Source organism: Dipodomys merriami, unplaced genomic scaffold (genome assembly GCF_024711535.1).
Source record: "Dipodomys merriami isolate MVZ:Mamm:240054 unplaced genomic scaffold, mDipMer1.0.p SCAF_36, whole genome shotgun sequence".
Lineage (NCBI taxonomy): Eukaryota > Metazoa > Chordata > Mammalia > Rodentia > Heteromyidae > Dipodomys > Dipodomys merriami.
Window position 1 is genome coordinate 4,365,687 of NW_027205159.1, and position 13,981 is coordinate 4,379,667.

Sequence of the window (13,981 nt, forward strand, 5' to 3'; positions counted from 1 at the left end):
TTTTGTATTCGTGCTAGTACTCAGGCCTGAACTCAGGGTGTGTTCTCACTCTGCTTTTTTACTCAAGGCTGGCATGCTACCACTTAAGCCACACTGCAACTTCCAGATTTTAACTGCTTAATTACAGATAAGAGTCTGTTGGATTTGAAATCAGGGTGGTTTTGAACCATGGTGCTCTGATCTCTGACTCTGGAGTAACTAAGATTATAGGCATGAATCACTGGTATCCAGCTTATACTTGTGTTTTTAGATGTATTTAAGGAAGCTGGTATTTGGTTTCCTGCTTTTAAAGAAATTCTTTTAAAATGTATGGACGGCAATCACTAATTCCTTCTAGGAATTTCTCCTCTTGGAGTCCTACAAGGTCCTATGCCAAGTGTTTGCTATCTTCCTTGTTATTGCTCTTGTCTCTGCCCTCTTCATTTATAGAGATTTGTATGATAAAGCTTTCCAGGACAATCCTGGTTGATACTTGTGGTCTGGTATAATTATTTATTTTGGGGGTGGGTCCGGTCATGGGGCCTGAACTTTGGGCCTGGGCGCTGCCCCTCAGCTCTTCAGCTCAAGGCTAGTGCTCTACCACTTGAGCCACAGCGCCACTTCCGGCTTTTTTCTTTTTGCTTATGTGGTGCTGAGGAATCGAACCCAGGGCCTCATGCATGCAAGGCAAGCGCTCTACCACTGAGCCACCTTCCCAGCCCCTGGTATAATTATTAATACTTGTTCATTCTCAAAGCTCTATGGTTTGGATGATGTCTACATGGTCAACTTAATTATTCATCAGTGAACATGTCAAGGGTGTCGTATTGCAGGTTCCCACTAGGTGTCAGTAGTGTAACCTGTGGAGAACCCTCAGCAAACATTTCATTACAAGTCAAATCAAATAATTAAGTGTGGTTTAGGAGCTACCTGCAGTCTTGACCATTCAAATCTAGTGAGAGAACAGGGTGTGGGGCAAGAGAAAAAGAAACAGATGCAGGACAGGTAGCTCCTTCCTGGAATCCAGTAGAATGGGACAGGATTTCTTTCTTCACTAAAGGACTCCACAGATACATGGAACGATCACTGTATTGTCCTTTCCAATTTTCAGTCACAAGACGGAACCAGTTGGCAATGAAGTGAGAAAACAGCTTTGAATGGAGAGATATTTTCCTCTTGATAAATTGTTCTTCAAGTCACATTCGGATGAAGGGCAATGAAGGTTGTACAGATAACTAACTGGGCTGTAACAAATGTACTGCAGAACTGCATTTGAACCAAGAAGCCAAATCTCCTGAACACAAATGATTTAAAGATGATTAGAAAGCACCTTTGTGCAGAGTTAGTAACACCTTGGTGTCTTCTCCGAATGACCCAGGAACTGCAGGTATTTTGTTGGTAACCCAGGTGATGCAGCCAGTCATTAGAAGCCCTCTCCAGCTCAGAGGTGTGGTACACACAAAAGCCAGGTGTGCAGCCTGAGAAGCCCAAAGTCATGGATCTCCAGGTATTTGTGCCTCTTCATTATTGGAAGTCATTGCTATTGCTGCTGGTCCTTGCATGTTCTGAAGTATCTTCCGACTTGAATGAATCCACAAATTCCTCTGGCCAGCAAGTACCTGGTGCTTGGTTCGCGGCTTCTAGCTCAGAGCCAGGTGAAAGGATATCTGTTTTTGAACTGGATTATGACCATGTGCAAATTCCATATGAGGTCACCCTTTGGATACTTTTAGCATCCCTTGCCAAAATCGGTAAGTCTTCCAATGCCTGGTTTGGAACGTTGTTGTTGTTGTTGTTGTTGTTACCCTCACATTGGGTAACATATGTGAGAATTCTTATAAACAATGCTCTAAATGGATTGTCATTGTTCCCACTATGATATGAAAAAAATCCCCCTAAATCAATAGGAAGTCACAGCTATTTAATGCTTTGAGATTGTGGTTTGATATTTAAAAGCATACTTCTGGGCTGTTTTGATTTCTTGTCCTTTCAGCATGACAGCCATGTGACATTGACATGTCAAGTTTTAGGTTCTTTGTTTGAAAAATAATATGAAGGGGGAGGCACAAAAGACCTTGGAGTGGTACAGGATGGAAATTTCAGGAACCTCATAATTTTCTTCTGTAAAATATTCTGCATGCTTAGCTGTGTAATGGGATTCATCGATGTTTATTTCATCAATGTTTATCCTTTACAAATGGACAGAAAACAAGGAACAAGACTAACACAGGTCTCTTGCAGTCCTGGTCCTCCAACACAGTTTACACCCAATTCGAGTAGAGCTAATGGGGCAATTCTGGTTTACTTATGCAATAAGTTGAGTTCATGGCAATGGATTAACTTCTAACTCAGGGTTCCTTATGCCTAAATCCAAAGTGGTGGTTCACAATCTGTGATTATTTAATTCCCAATTGCAACTTACTGTTTCCTTAAAGTCAGCTTATTCCAAAGTGAAAAAAATCTACATAATTATCTAAATTACTAAGCATAGTTTATTCTTTATTATCCCTCTAAATTTGACATTATTTGAGTATGTAGATTGATTTATTGAGGTAGAATAGCTAGAATATGTATATATATTTATCTTAGTGTGTTGTATGTATGCATATTTATGCATATATATGTAGTTTTATAAAGATGTAATTTATGATTTATATGCAATATATAAGATACAAATAAAGCTTTTGTGGGCATAGGTGCTGGAAACATATAGACACAGAGAACACTAGGATAAATGTAAAATGTGGGTTGAGCCATGTGTGGTTAACTTCTGTAGGTTTTTATCTGTCTGTGAAGGTGTTCTCATTAAGTGCTTATTTATAACAGCTATTCACTTTGAGCTAATGAAGTGTGAAGATTCAATAGGAATTGTCAGTTTGAAGAACTCTCTTGCAACTCTTAAAACAATTAAGTTGTACAAAGCATCTGACATTATTTTAAACAAGTGCTGGAGTAAAACTGGCTTTCTAAGTTGAAAACTGTCTCAGTTCAGAAATTTAACATCTTGTGAAGCCATGTTTATCCTGAAAAAATTCCAGGTGGTCTTCTGTGGTATGATGGTGTTCCTTTGTAAACATTTGTCTCCATGGTCCCTGCCCCCTCTTCCCTTCCTTCCTTTCTAGCACTGGCTGGATAGTTAATTTGGGGATCAGGAAACTAGATGTAACTGATTGGCTACCCACTGGCAGTTTTCTCAATGAAGAAATGGCCCATTTCATCTTGGTTTTATAGTAGCATAAACAGCTCATGATTCTGACGTGCTGTGTATATAAAGTGAAGGAAGTTATAAGAGCATTGTTGCTCATGGGACCATTGGCTTAAAGTGATTTTGATTTTCATATTGATACAGTTCAACATACTTTAGAAAGAAAAAATACATAAATAAATTACCAGCTGGACCATGCTTATTCAGGTATGATTTCACAGTTGCTAGGCTTTAGGAATCTAGATATCGACTATATTCCATAGGAATGTTGGAGTGGGGAGAAAAAGAGGCATATGTACACAGTGTGTGTTCAGTACTAGGCTGGTTTTATTTATGGTGGCTCATTCACCAAGCACATAAAAACAATAACAACTTCCAATGTTTAATGCTTAAGAAATGCATATTCTTTTTAGATTATATTATGAAACCTGAATAAGGACACAATGAACAATTATCATTCATTATTTTATTCCTCCTTCAACCAAAGCACATTTACTACATACCCATATGTATGTGGAAATGAACTGGTGCCTGACCTTAAAGGACTTAGGTCAGTGTAGAAGATGGGTTAACCTAGAACCTAGGCCTTCTGACAGAAACACAACAAAATATTCTAGAATCCATTAAAAACACCTATGAATTTATAAATAATGCTGGTATACAACCAAAGTAATAAAAGGTCACTTCACACTTGGTGGGCTAGCTTTAATTTTAGATTCATTTCTTGAGACATTGTGGAATTATTTGGAAGAATAGAATTGTAGGTTGGCTTTTATTTTTTTAAGAACTTTATTATATAGATTCATTTCAATTTCAGGCATAACTAAAACTATAACATCTTTTGTTTTTTCGGGGTGGGGGGTCCGGTCGTAGGGCCTGAACTCTGGGCCTGGGCGCTGTCCCTCAGCTCTTCAGCTCAAGGCTGAAGAGCCACAGCACCACTTCTGGCTTTTTTTTTTTGCTTATGTGGTGCTGAGGAATCGAACCCAGGGCCTCATGCATGCAAGGCCAGCGCTCTACCACTGAGCCACCTTCCCAGTCCCATCTATAACATCTTGAAGTGGCTGACTCAGGTGTCTCTCATGAAAAGAGAGATACTTTGGAAAAGAGAGACACTTTTGCTGCTTCGACTATACAGTTTCAACTGTAGGCAATAGAACAATGTGTCCATTTCAGGAACCCAGATTCCTGGAATTAGAACCACACTGAAGAGCCATAGAGCCTGAGAAAAGTTACAGTATGGGCTCTCCCACCTTTAGATTGACATGAAGGCCAATGAGATTAAGTTAGGAGTGTATGTGTGGGGAAGGGAGGTCCCTTGTTGATAATTATATTCCCTGAACTAATGTGCCTGCATATAATACAGATGTTTAATATTGTGGTCAGGGAAATGAATATCCTCTTTGGATGCTGAAGCCTTAAAAAAAAATTCACTGGCTTCTCTTGGCCTATGGGAGAAAGCCTACTTTCCTTGATTTTGAATTTAGGATCCTGCAATATTTGGCACAAAAATCATCATCGAAATCATTCTCTAATACTTCTCCCAATTCAAAAAGTGCTCAGCCAAGTAAATTTCCTCAATGATTGTCAAGAACTGGACAAGTTTTTTTGTGCCAATACTGAGGTTTGAACTCAGGATCTGGGCACTGTTCCTTAGTGTTTTTAAATTTTGTTTTGTATTTTGTTTTTACTGTTTGCTCAAGGCTGGCACATGACCACTTGAGCTACACATTTACCTTGGTTAATTGGACATAAGAGTCTCATAAACTTTCCTGCCCAGGCTGGTTTCAAACTATGTTCCTTAGATCTCAGCCTCCTGAGTCTCCAGGACATGATCCTTCGATCTCAGCTTCCTGAATAGCAATGAGTACAGATGTGATCCACTGGTACCTAGCTGTTCTGTCTTCTCATTAAAGTTGTCATCTAACAGGTCTCTCATTCTGTTCTAACTATGTAAGTAGATATCATTTTCCAACGATTCCTTCATTTTTCTCACATGTCAAATGTCCCCAATGAACATTTAACCCATTCACTCATTCATTTCCACACTTATAGATTATTCTAGATATTTAGTAGACTTGGTTCTTGCAGATAAGACACTAGGCTAAGCACTTGGAGAAATGTAAAATTCAAATCATTTGGTCTGAGTCTGAGAAAATTATAGGTTGATAGGAGAAGTAAATCATGCTCAAAAATTGTAGATAAATATCATTATTATTACAGAGTGACTGTCTAATTAAATTGCTTAGTATTTTGGAGAAACATTTACTATTGCCATAGGACAAGATGAATGAAGTTTAGCCTCCAAGTCTGATCAGAATTAAAGACCAGGAAAAAGAACAATTTAAGCAATGATAATAGAAGAAGATTAATAAAAGGGACCTGAGTGGAAAGGAATTTAATTGGCTCTGTATACAGATCAGGGAGATTGTGTGGAAGACAGACATGGAGACAACCTCCTGGTGGATGCACTAAGACCTGAGCTCTTACAGTATATTAGTATATCAATGTGCATGCTACTATTTCTTTATGTGTAATGTTGTAGCTCTTGTTATGTAGGTCTTATTACTAAAACTGTGTCAACACTGGAAGTGGCATACTTTACCAGTACATAACAGAAGATTGGTCCTTGCAGAGGGAGGCTAAGCAAGTAGTTTTAGTTTAAAATCCATGAGATGCTTTTCATGCCAAGAGGGGAGTGTGAAAATCAATGTAAATGATGCAGAAAACTCATCTGGCTGTACAGAATGGCCTGTGGCATTGAGGGTGAAAAATAATCATCTTCCACCACTATAACAAAATGTTTGAAATAATTAACTTATCACAAGAGGTCTTTCTTTGTCGTTGTTTTTAATGTACCATGTGATTTTTTTTATTTCCTTTGTATATTCTTCCCCCTGTGGTATATCCCCTGTTGTCACTGTACTTGATTTTGGTACCCTGCATCTTGTATACAAGATGTATACATTGATCTAATTTGGGGAGGGGAAGGGGAATAACAAAACACTGAAACAAGGACACAGGATGACCAATTGCAATGATTATACCCACAAGACAGTATATTGGAAATGAACTTTTCAATTTCAGTGGGGAAAGAGGAGTGAGGGGGGGGGAGGGAAGGGATTTAGTGGGAGAACAACAAAGGAGGAGTAACAATGCTTGACAAGAAATGCACTCATTACCTTACTCAGGCAACTGTAACCCCTCTGTATAGCATCTTTACAATAAAATACACTTTTTAAAAAAGAAGTAATTAACTTAGCACAATTGTGCTTCACAGTTTGGGAAGCTCCAGTTCATGACTGACTCTCCCTCTTGCTTTTGGACCAGTGCTGAGCAATGCACCATGTCAGAAATATGGGGTTCAAGAAAGTTGTCACTTCCTTACTGAGAAGCTGAAGACAGAGGAATAACTTAAAGACCTCCCACTCGATTCCATTTCTTTTCTGTTTCGATGTTAAAAATAATTTTTGTCGGAGGAGACTTTTAAAAATTATTCTTTAGTGATACATAGGGTTTTCCATTCTCCATGTTAGTTTGTGAATATCAACATCACCCTTTCAGCATTTTCCCCCATCTCTCCCAACCCCACCCCTCCCCTCAAGTTATCTGTTCATAAACTTAGATTGAATATTATGCCTGTATTTGCCCACCTTCCCTTTCTCCATTTGTCTGCTCCTTTCCTCTTGAACTCACCCCTCCCATGACAACGCATGTTCCAGCTTTCATTAAGCTCTAAGTTAAATGTCCAAAGGAGTTACTCCATTGGCAGATTCCACTTCTTAAGGGTTCCACTAATTCTGGAGCCATCCAAGCCTTTAACATATGGGCTTTGGAGGCACATTTAAAACCCAAACGGTAGCAGGTCATTAGGACAAACTAATAATCAGCATGAGAAATAAAGAGACCCTAAAAACAAAAGGCAGCAGCTACAGCAGTAGAGAGCAGGTTTGGGATTTGGGGGTAGCTCCAAGGCATCTGTAGCTGACTGCATGAAGGAGCAAAGGAATGGCAAGTCTGTGAGAATCTGACCCCATTTTTCTTTCCTTCAGTGACTGACCAGGTAGCAATGGCATTGGTTAAGTAGGGAGCTTTACCTTTGGTATATATCTGCCTGGTGAAGAGGGAAATGAGGTAAGTTGAGGTACAGGAGACATTGTTAGATTCCGCAGGAGCTATCTGGGAGATTTCGGGTTTTGTTTGAGAGCAGAACTTTCACTCTTCTCTACCCTCATACACTCCCCCAGGTCCATGCAAACTAGGGAAAACAGGAAAGCAGAAAGAAGAGGAGACAAGAGGCTGGGGAATAGTTCTAGAAAGTGCTGGGAACCCAGCGTGTTGCATGCAAGTGCTTCCTTACAGCCCCCACAACACTTCCAGTTCCTTCTACAGATGGGATGCTGAGACTCAGATCCCAGCCGGCTTGCCCAAAGGTCCTTCCTGCTTTCCTTCCAAAGATCTCCCTTGGGGGATCACTGGAGGAGAGAAAAGGAAGGAGCAACATTGTCCAAAAAAGAAACAGGCTCCTAACCTGACTTATGAAACAGTAACACCTTAATAGTAACAATAGAAGTACATTTAAAAAAAAGACTTCTGGTGGTGGGAGACATGGCTCAAGTGGTGGAACTCTTACCTAGCACCGGTGAGACTGAGTTTCCATCCCTAGGATGCAAAGAAGACTTCAGAACACCTGCAAACACTGAAAGTCCGCTTTCTTCCCAGGCTTCCATCTTTACCATAAGCTGCCAGGCCTCATGCCAGAGAGCTGTCTCCTCATCATCGTGGGGGCTCTGGTGGGCAGCATCATCTTCGGCACTGACCACAAGTCACCCCCGGTTATGGACTCGAGCATCTACTTCTTGTATCTCCTTCCACCCATTGTGCTGGAGAGCGGCTACTTCATGCCCACCCGTCCCTTCTTTGAGAACATCGGCTCCATCCTATGGTGGGCAGGCCTTGGGGCTCTGATCAACGCCTTCGGCATCGGCCTCTCCCTCTACTTCGTCTGCCGGATCCAGGCCTTTGGCCTCGGTGACATCAGCCTGCTGCAGAATCTGCTGTTCGGCAGCCTGATCTCGGCTGTGGACCCTGTGGCTGTGCTGGCCGTATTTGAGGAGGCCCGCGTGAACGAGCAACTCTACATGATGATCTTCGGAGAGGCCCTTCTCAATGATGGCATCAGTGTGGTGAGCTGTCAGTCACCCATCTTCAAGGGGCTCAGGGGGCTGGAGCTGGGCTGAGTACAAGAGATGGGCATTAGGGTATTGGAGAAGGCAAGTCCGATTTGGCTCATGCAAAGTTATGGTTGACTTCAGTCTGCGGGGTGTTGCCCAAGTTAAGGTGTATTTCCTTAGGATCTGCATCGTGTACTTAATGGCTCACTAGTTTCTTCATAGAAAGAGAAGAGAACATATATCCTTTTTGAGTTAAATTGTTTTCCACTTAGCTAACAGAACTAATGACTAAAGACCATTCTGAGTTTTCACAACTGGTGTTTTGATTTCCTCTAATTTACCAGACTTCACCCCCACTTCATATAGACAGACAGACAGACAGACAGACAAACAGACAGACAGACAGACAGACAGACAGACAGACAGACAGACAGACAGATAGATAGCTAGCTAGCTAGCTAGATAAATAGATAGACAGATAGATAGATACGACACGGCATAAAATAAAGATAAGTAAAAGAGACAGGTCAGGAAAGAGGTGATGGAGGAATATAGAAAAGTATTATCCTCTATGTCATTCAGTGCAAAAGGAATAAGAAAAGGTGAGTGAAAACTTTTGCTCAAGAGACCTCTGGAGAAAAGCTGAGATCAGACAGGCCAGGTCAACACTGAACACCAAAGCTTAGGAGAGCTCCACAGTCCAGGATGCTGAAATACTCACAACAAAATCATATTCTGCACAGCTCTGTGAATAACTATGACTTATCAGTTGTTAGTCTCTAAGACATTTATGTATACTTTAATGTACTTTAATTTTTTAGATGTATATCCCCACATGAACTAGAAGAATGTGATTCACTGAAAAAAAAGGCAACCAGTACAAAACTAAATACCATAAAGCACAAAAGTTTCCACTTACCCTCTCCTTACCCTTCATTCAAGAGTCCCACTTCTATCTATGTAGATATCTTCTCTCCCTGATTTGTCATGTACACTCTTACCTATCCCAGCCATACTTATATATTGTCCTTGCAGTGACTAGGAGACTATATTATAGGTATTGCTTAGATGTAACAAGTTTTGCAGTTATGTCTATGTCTTTTTCTGCTGTTGTGTAGTACTTTAAGACTAAGCTTACGTATAATTTATTTAACAGTTTTCTTGGTGACTGGTTATTTAGATTGTTTTCACTAAACAAATAATGTTGTGATGAATAGTTTTGTTTCTGTCTGCTTCTCTTTTTTTCAGGACTGTATACAGGGCAATTGCTTAGAAATGAAATTTTCAGATCAAACAGTATGTATGTAGAAACTTGATGGAGAATGAACGCACATCTGTAATTCTGTTTACTAGAAAGACAGAAACAAATCTACCCTGGGTAAAATGTTAGTGAGATCATATCTCAATGAGTAACTGAGTATGGTGGTATGCATCTGTGGTCCTGCTATGCAGGAAGGGTATAATAGAAGGATCATGGTCCAAAACTGCCACAGCCAAACACACAAGATCTTATCCTCAAAATAATTAAAGCCGAATTAGCTGTGGGAGTGGCTGAGTAGTAGAGTGCTTGCCTAGCAAGCACAAGGCCTTTCAAAACCCTGTCCATCAGAAATAAAAATGGACATATACTGTTTTCATCACCTCTTACTCATGCTGCTGGTAAATGAGAGAGTCTACCCTAGAGTTATGGAGACGGCCAAATATACAACACCTGACTCTAGACAGAGGAAATTGACAGGAATGGAGAATGTACTCACAGTCCAGGTGAAACAACTCTGTGAAGCTCATGGGACCACACAACGGTTGCACTTGGAAACAGAGGAAAGTACCCAGGGCTGTGGCAGATAAGATGACAAGGTGATTCTGGTTTGCAAGGAGGTTGCAAATGGGTTGTTTGGATAATTTTGCAAACTTTCAGGTAACTGAAACCCTCAAATCCGGGAGAAACAGGAGCTGTGTTTGGTAAGGAGGGCTGGGGAACAGTTATCATATCCACAGGACAGTGGATCCAGAGCAATGTAGAGTCAGGCCTCCTTGATTTTGCCCAGCATCAAGGTAGCACATGTCCTTGAACTTGACAGCATAGCCACCAAGATTTTCCACAAAGTCTTTGCCAGCTTATGCTTCCATGTGCACAGTATTGCCTGTCACTTCTTTACTTTTTGCAGAACACACTATTTCTCCATCAGGGACATTATCATATGATCTAAAAAAATCCCTGCCAACAAACTGTTTATGAATTACCAATGCAAATCCTTTCTGAGCTGCCCCTCTGCTCAAGGAGTATCCAACCTCAGCCCGAGTTTTCTCTAGAGCTCACATCCAGAGCCAATCACAGCTTGGTTTCAGGTTGCAGTTTCATTGCCAGCGACATTTGCTTGCCTTTCTCAAAGCTTAATTGCTTCCGCATAGATATTTCTAAAGAATGATCATTTCCAAAATAAAGTTACCATTCTCCAATGAAAAGAGTTATCTTCTGGAGGCACTTCTGTGACCCTGGAGGGGGTCACGGCTGTTGCTCCAGTGAGATTGCCCACATGCCACTCTGTGGTCATCGGGTCACACACAGCACAGTGAGTATTAAGTGTGTGCCAGGGCTCTGTTGGGTCTCTAAGTGAAACCAGAGAAACCCAGAGACCAGATTTAGAAAGCAGCTTGAAAGCAACCCCTACTTTCTGCCATCCAATGATATTTTGAGCTCAGGGCTTTGAACTCACCCTCTCATTGAGCAGGGAGCAGCAGTCCGGTCCTGCCTGTTCAGCAGAAGGTTTGAGTCATCCAGAAGGGGGCCTGTGGTTGTGGGTACATGCTGACAACTCGCAGATCTTTATCCATGAAGTGCTTCTTCCTCACCAATCAGAAGGAGCTGCTTGGCTCAGAATTACTGAAATATCAATGCATCCAGCGCCATGGTTCTTACTTCATGGATTTCTCCCCCTTGCTGAGATTTAGGCAGAGGCAACAGAGATAAAAATCCCCCAAATATATTCTAGCAAAGTTGCTGAAAGATTTCAGTTGTTCTTACAGAAAGAGAGGGAGAGAGAGAGAGGCAGAGACAGAGGTATCCTAGACTATAGAAATCATGTCATGAGGACATATACATTGAAAGAGAGTGCTTTAAGACAAATAAATTTAAATATATTACTACCTTTTAGTTATATATTACATATACATATATACATTTGTTTATGTATGCATGTATGTAGTATTATATATACTATGTATATATTTAAAATATTTTATTTTAGAAATAAAAAATGCTTTGAAGATTGCTACAATATAAAGATCATCTCTGTCAACACAAAACAGAGAGAGGTGCAGCTCTCATGTCTATGTCCCTTTGTATTTAGTATTTTATTAATTGTAGACTGTATTATGAAACATGAATGGAAGCCACCATCTTAAAGATGAAATAAAATAAGCAAAACATGTTAAAATAAACTAAACATAGACACAGCACTTGGCCAAAATGAGGGTAGACCTGAGTAGGTGGCTCTGCTCACTCCTAATCCTTTGGTCTTTTCTTCTTAACTTTTGAGTTTAAGTCCTTCTTAACTTTTGAGTTGATAGAGACACAAGAGAATCCACTGTTATTGAGAAGAGTGGGCCCAGGTCTGGCTAGTGACAGCAGTATATAGAAGTGGCTGGTATGAGTGACTCTAGGCAAGACTCTAGTCGATTTGTGTCTCCTCTTGCTGGAAAATCAGGATGGCAATATTCCTGCAGGTTGCTGAAAGGTTCATATTCGATTTTAGTGAAGCAAATGCCGGGTCTGGATGGTTACTCAGTGAACGCTGGTTGTTAAATTTGGTGTCAGCTCATAGCCGCTGATTGGTGGAAGGATGTCCACAGTGGGCATCTGATTTTAAAAATGGAATCACCACATTGATTGTGGGCAGATTGTGTTTAGACCAGGGAGACCTCCCTCGTCTCTCTGGATGAACAACAATCTAATAGCACCCAGGTTTCTGGCCTGCCCCATGTTGCCCTGTCTTTTACTTCCTCTGTCTTATCTGAGAGGCTTGAAGGACCAGGCAGAGCAGGGCTGTGGCTGAAGCCCAGGATACCTGCTCACGGAACATCTTTGCTTTTGAGTGCCTTTCCATGCTATCCTTTCACATTCTTTCCATCTCTTCTTCCTTTTTTCTCTTGTTTGTCACTCATTTCTCATAAGTGGCCTCTCTATTCAATACTCTAAGAATGCTGTGAGTGAAGGAAGTGACCTTCTGATCTCAATTTGATGCAATTATGTTGATGGGTGCTTTATGTTGTTTTCCTTGTTCAAGCCTCGTGAGACTTAATGAGGCAAGGATTCTTGTCCCTAATTTGTGAAGGGAAAGTATGTTATAAAGGTCAGATCCCCTGGCCCACCTGTGTAGGCTTTTATCTCTGGACTGTCCTTTCTTAGAATGAGTTGTCAGAGAGCTCTATGTACTTAAATTTCTTTAGTATGATTTTTATTTCAAAGACTTAGCCTCCAAGTGAAATGATTTATGGGTTATATGTGTGGAATTTAGTTCACATAGCCTAATACCCAATGGACAGAGTGAAAAGCAGTCAATCCTCTTGCAGTGTTTAGCCAAAATCCCTTCAGCTGGGGCCATTGGTGGCATTTGTAATCGAGATCTTCTCACTCAAGTTTCAGTTGGCCCTTCAATTTTGTATGGGTTCTTGTTGCCAGTATTAGATCCTAAATTCTGCTCATGCTAGAATCACTTGGTTCTTTTCCATTCATACATCAGCATTACTGATAGGCTGCCTTCTAGTTCTCTTTGTTTCTCTCCTAGCTGATCACTCCCAGCATCTGTACCTTAGCACCTAGTATCTTCTACCATAGCTCCAAGAAAATGCATGACTGCATTGCAGGAATAAATGACATAGGGGAAAAAATGATTGTATGAATAAGGGAGAGGACATGCATCTGAGAAGCATCTGCACACAGTGGGAGTGTTTTCCAGTGACTGGATGCCTCCATCCATGCTTTCTAAATGCAGGGTTTCCTTTGAATTTGAATGTGTCTGGGAAGTTGTGTGTAAATGGCAATATTTTCCTTAAGACAAATGGATGCCACCAAGCTTCAGCATCTATTCCAGAGCCTAACTATGAGTGGTCGGAGGACACTGGGGCAACTGGGGCTGAGTGAAGAGTCAGCATTGAGCTCCTCATTTCTCATATCTCTGGTGTGTGTGTCTTGCGCCTGTGCTGTTTGGAACACAGAGCCCTCTAAGATAACCGTGTATTCACGGGAATTGGAGGCTAGATTTTCCTACATGAATCTTTCTGGGCTTATATTTTCTGCTTCAGAATGGATCCTGACTTCATTGCTGTCCATTCTAAAGGCATAAATTACAGTCAAGACCATACCTGGCAGATGGCCATAAGCCCCAATCCCTCAGAGCCTCAGTTTTCCTTTCTGGAAAGTAGAGATCAAGTTATGTGAAGGCTAAAACGAACCAGCATACGTACAGCATTTCAAATAGCACCCGGCATGCACTAAGTGAACCTTGTGTTTTTGGTGTTAATGGAAGCACACTTACCAGAGGTCTTCTTAGCATAGAGGACTCACACCCAGAATGATGGTACACGATCTTGTCTCTCTTTCTGGATTTTGCAGATTCAACAA

At 40.9% G+C, this 13,981-nt stretch overlaps 1 protein-coding gene across 1 annotated transcript in view; it reads left to right on the forward strand.

Moving 5' to 3' along the window:
* Positions 1 to 906: 906 nt before the first annotated feature.
* Positions 907 to 13,981, forward strand: part of Slc9a4 (solute carrier family 9 member A4) — a 60,775-nt gene continuing 47,700 nt past the window's right edge. The window contains exons 1-2 of the mRNA XM_069988610.1: positions 907 to 1,730; positions 7,907 to 8,370. Coding sequence (XP_069844711.1) covers positions 1,475 to 1,730; positions 7,907 to 8,370 — 720 coding nt within the window. The 5' untranslated portion in view covers positions 907 to 1,474. The remainder of the gene's footprint in view (positions 1,731 to 7,906; positions 8,371 to 13,981) is intronic.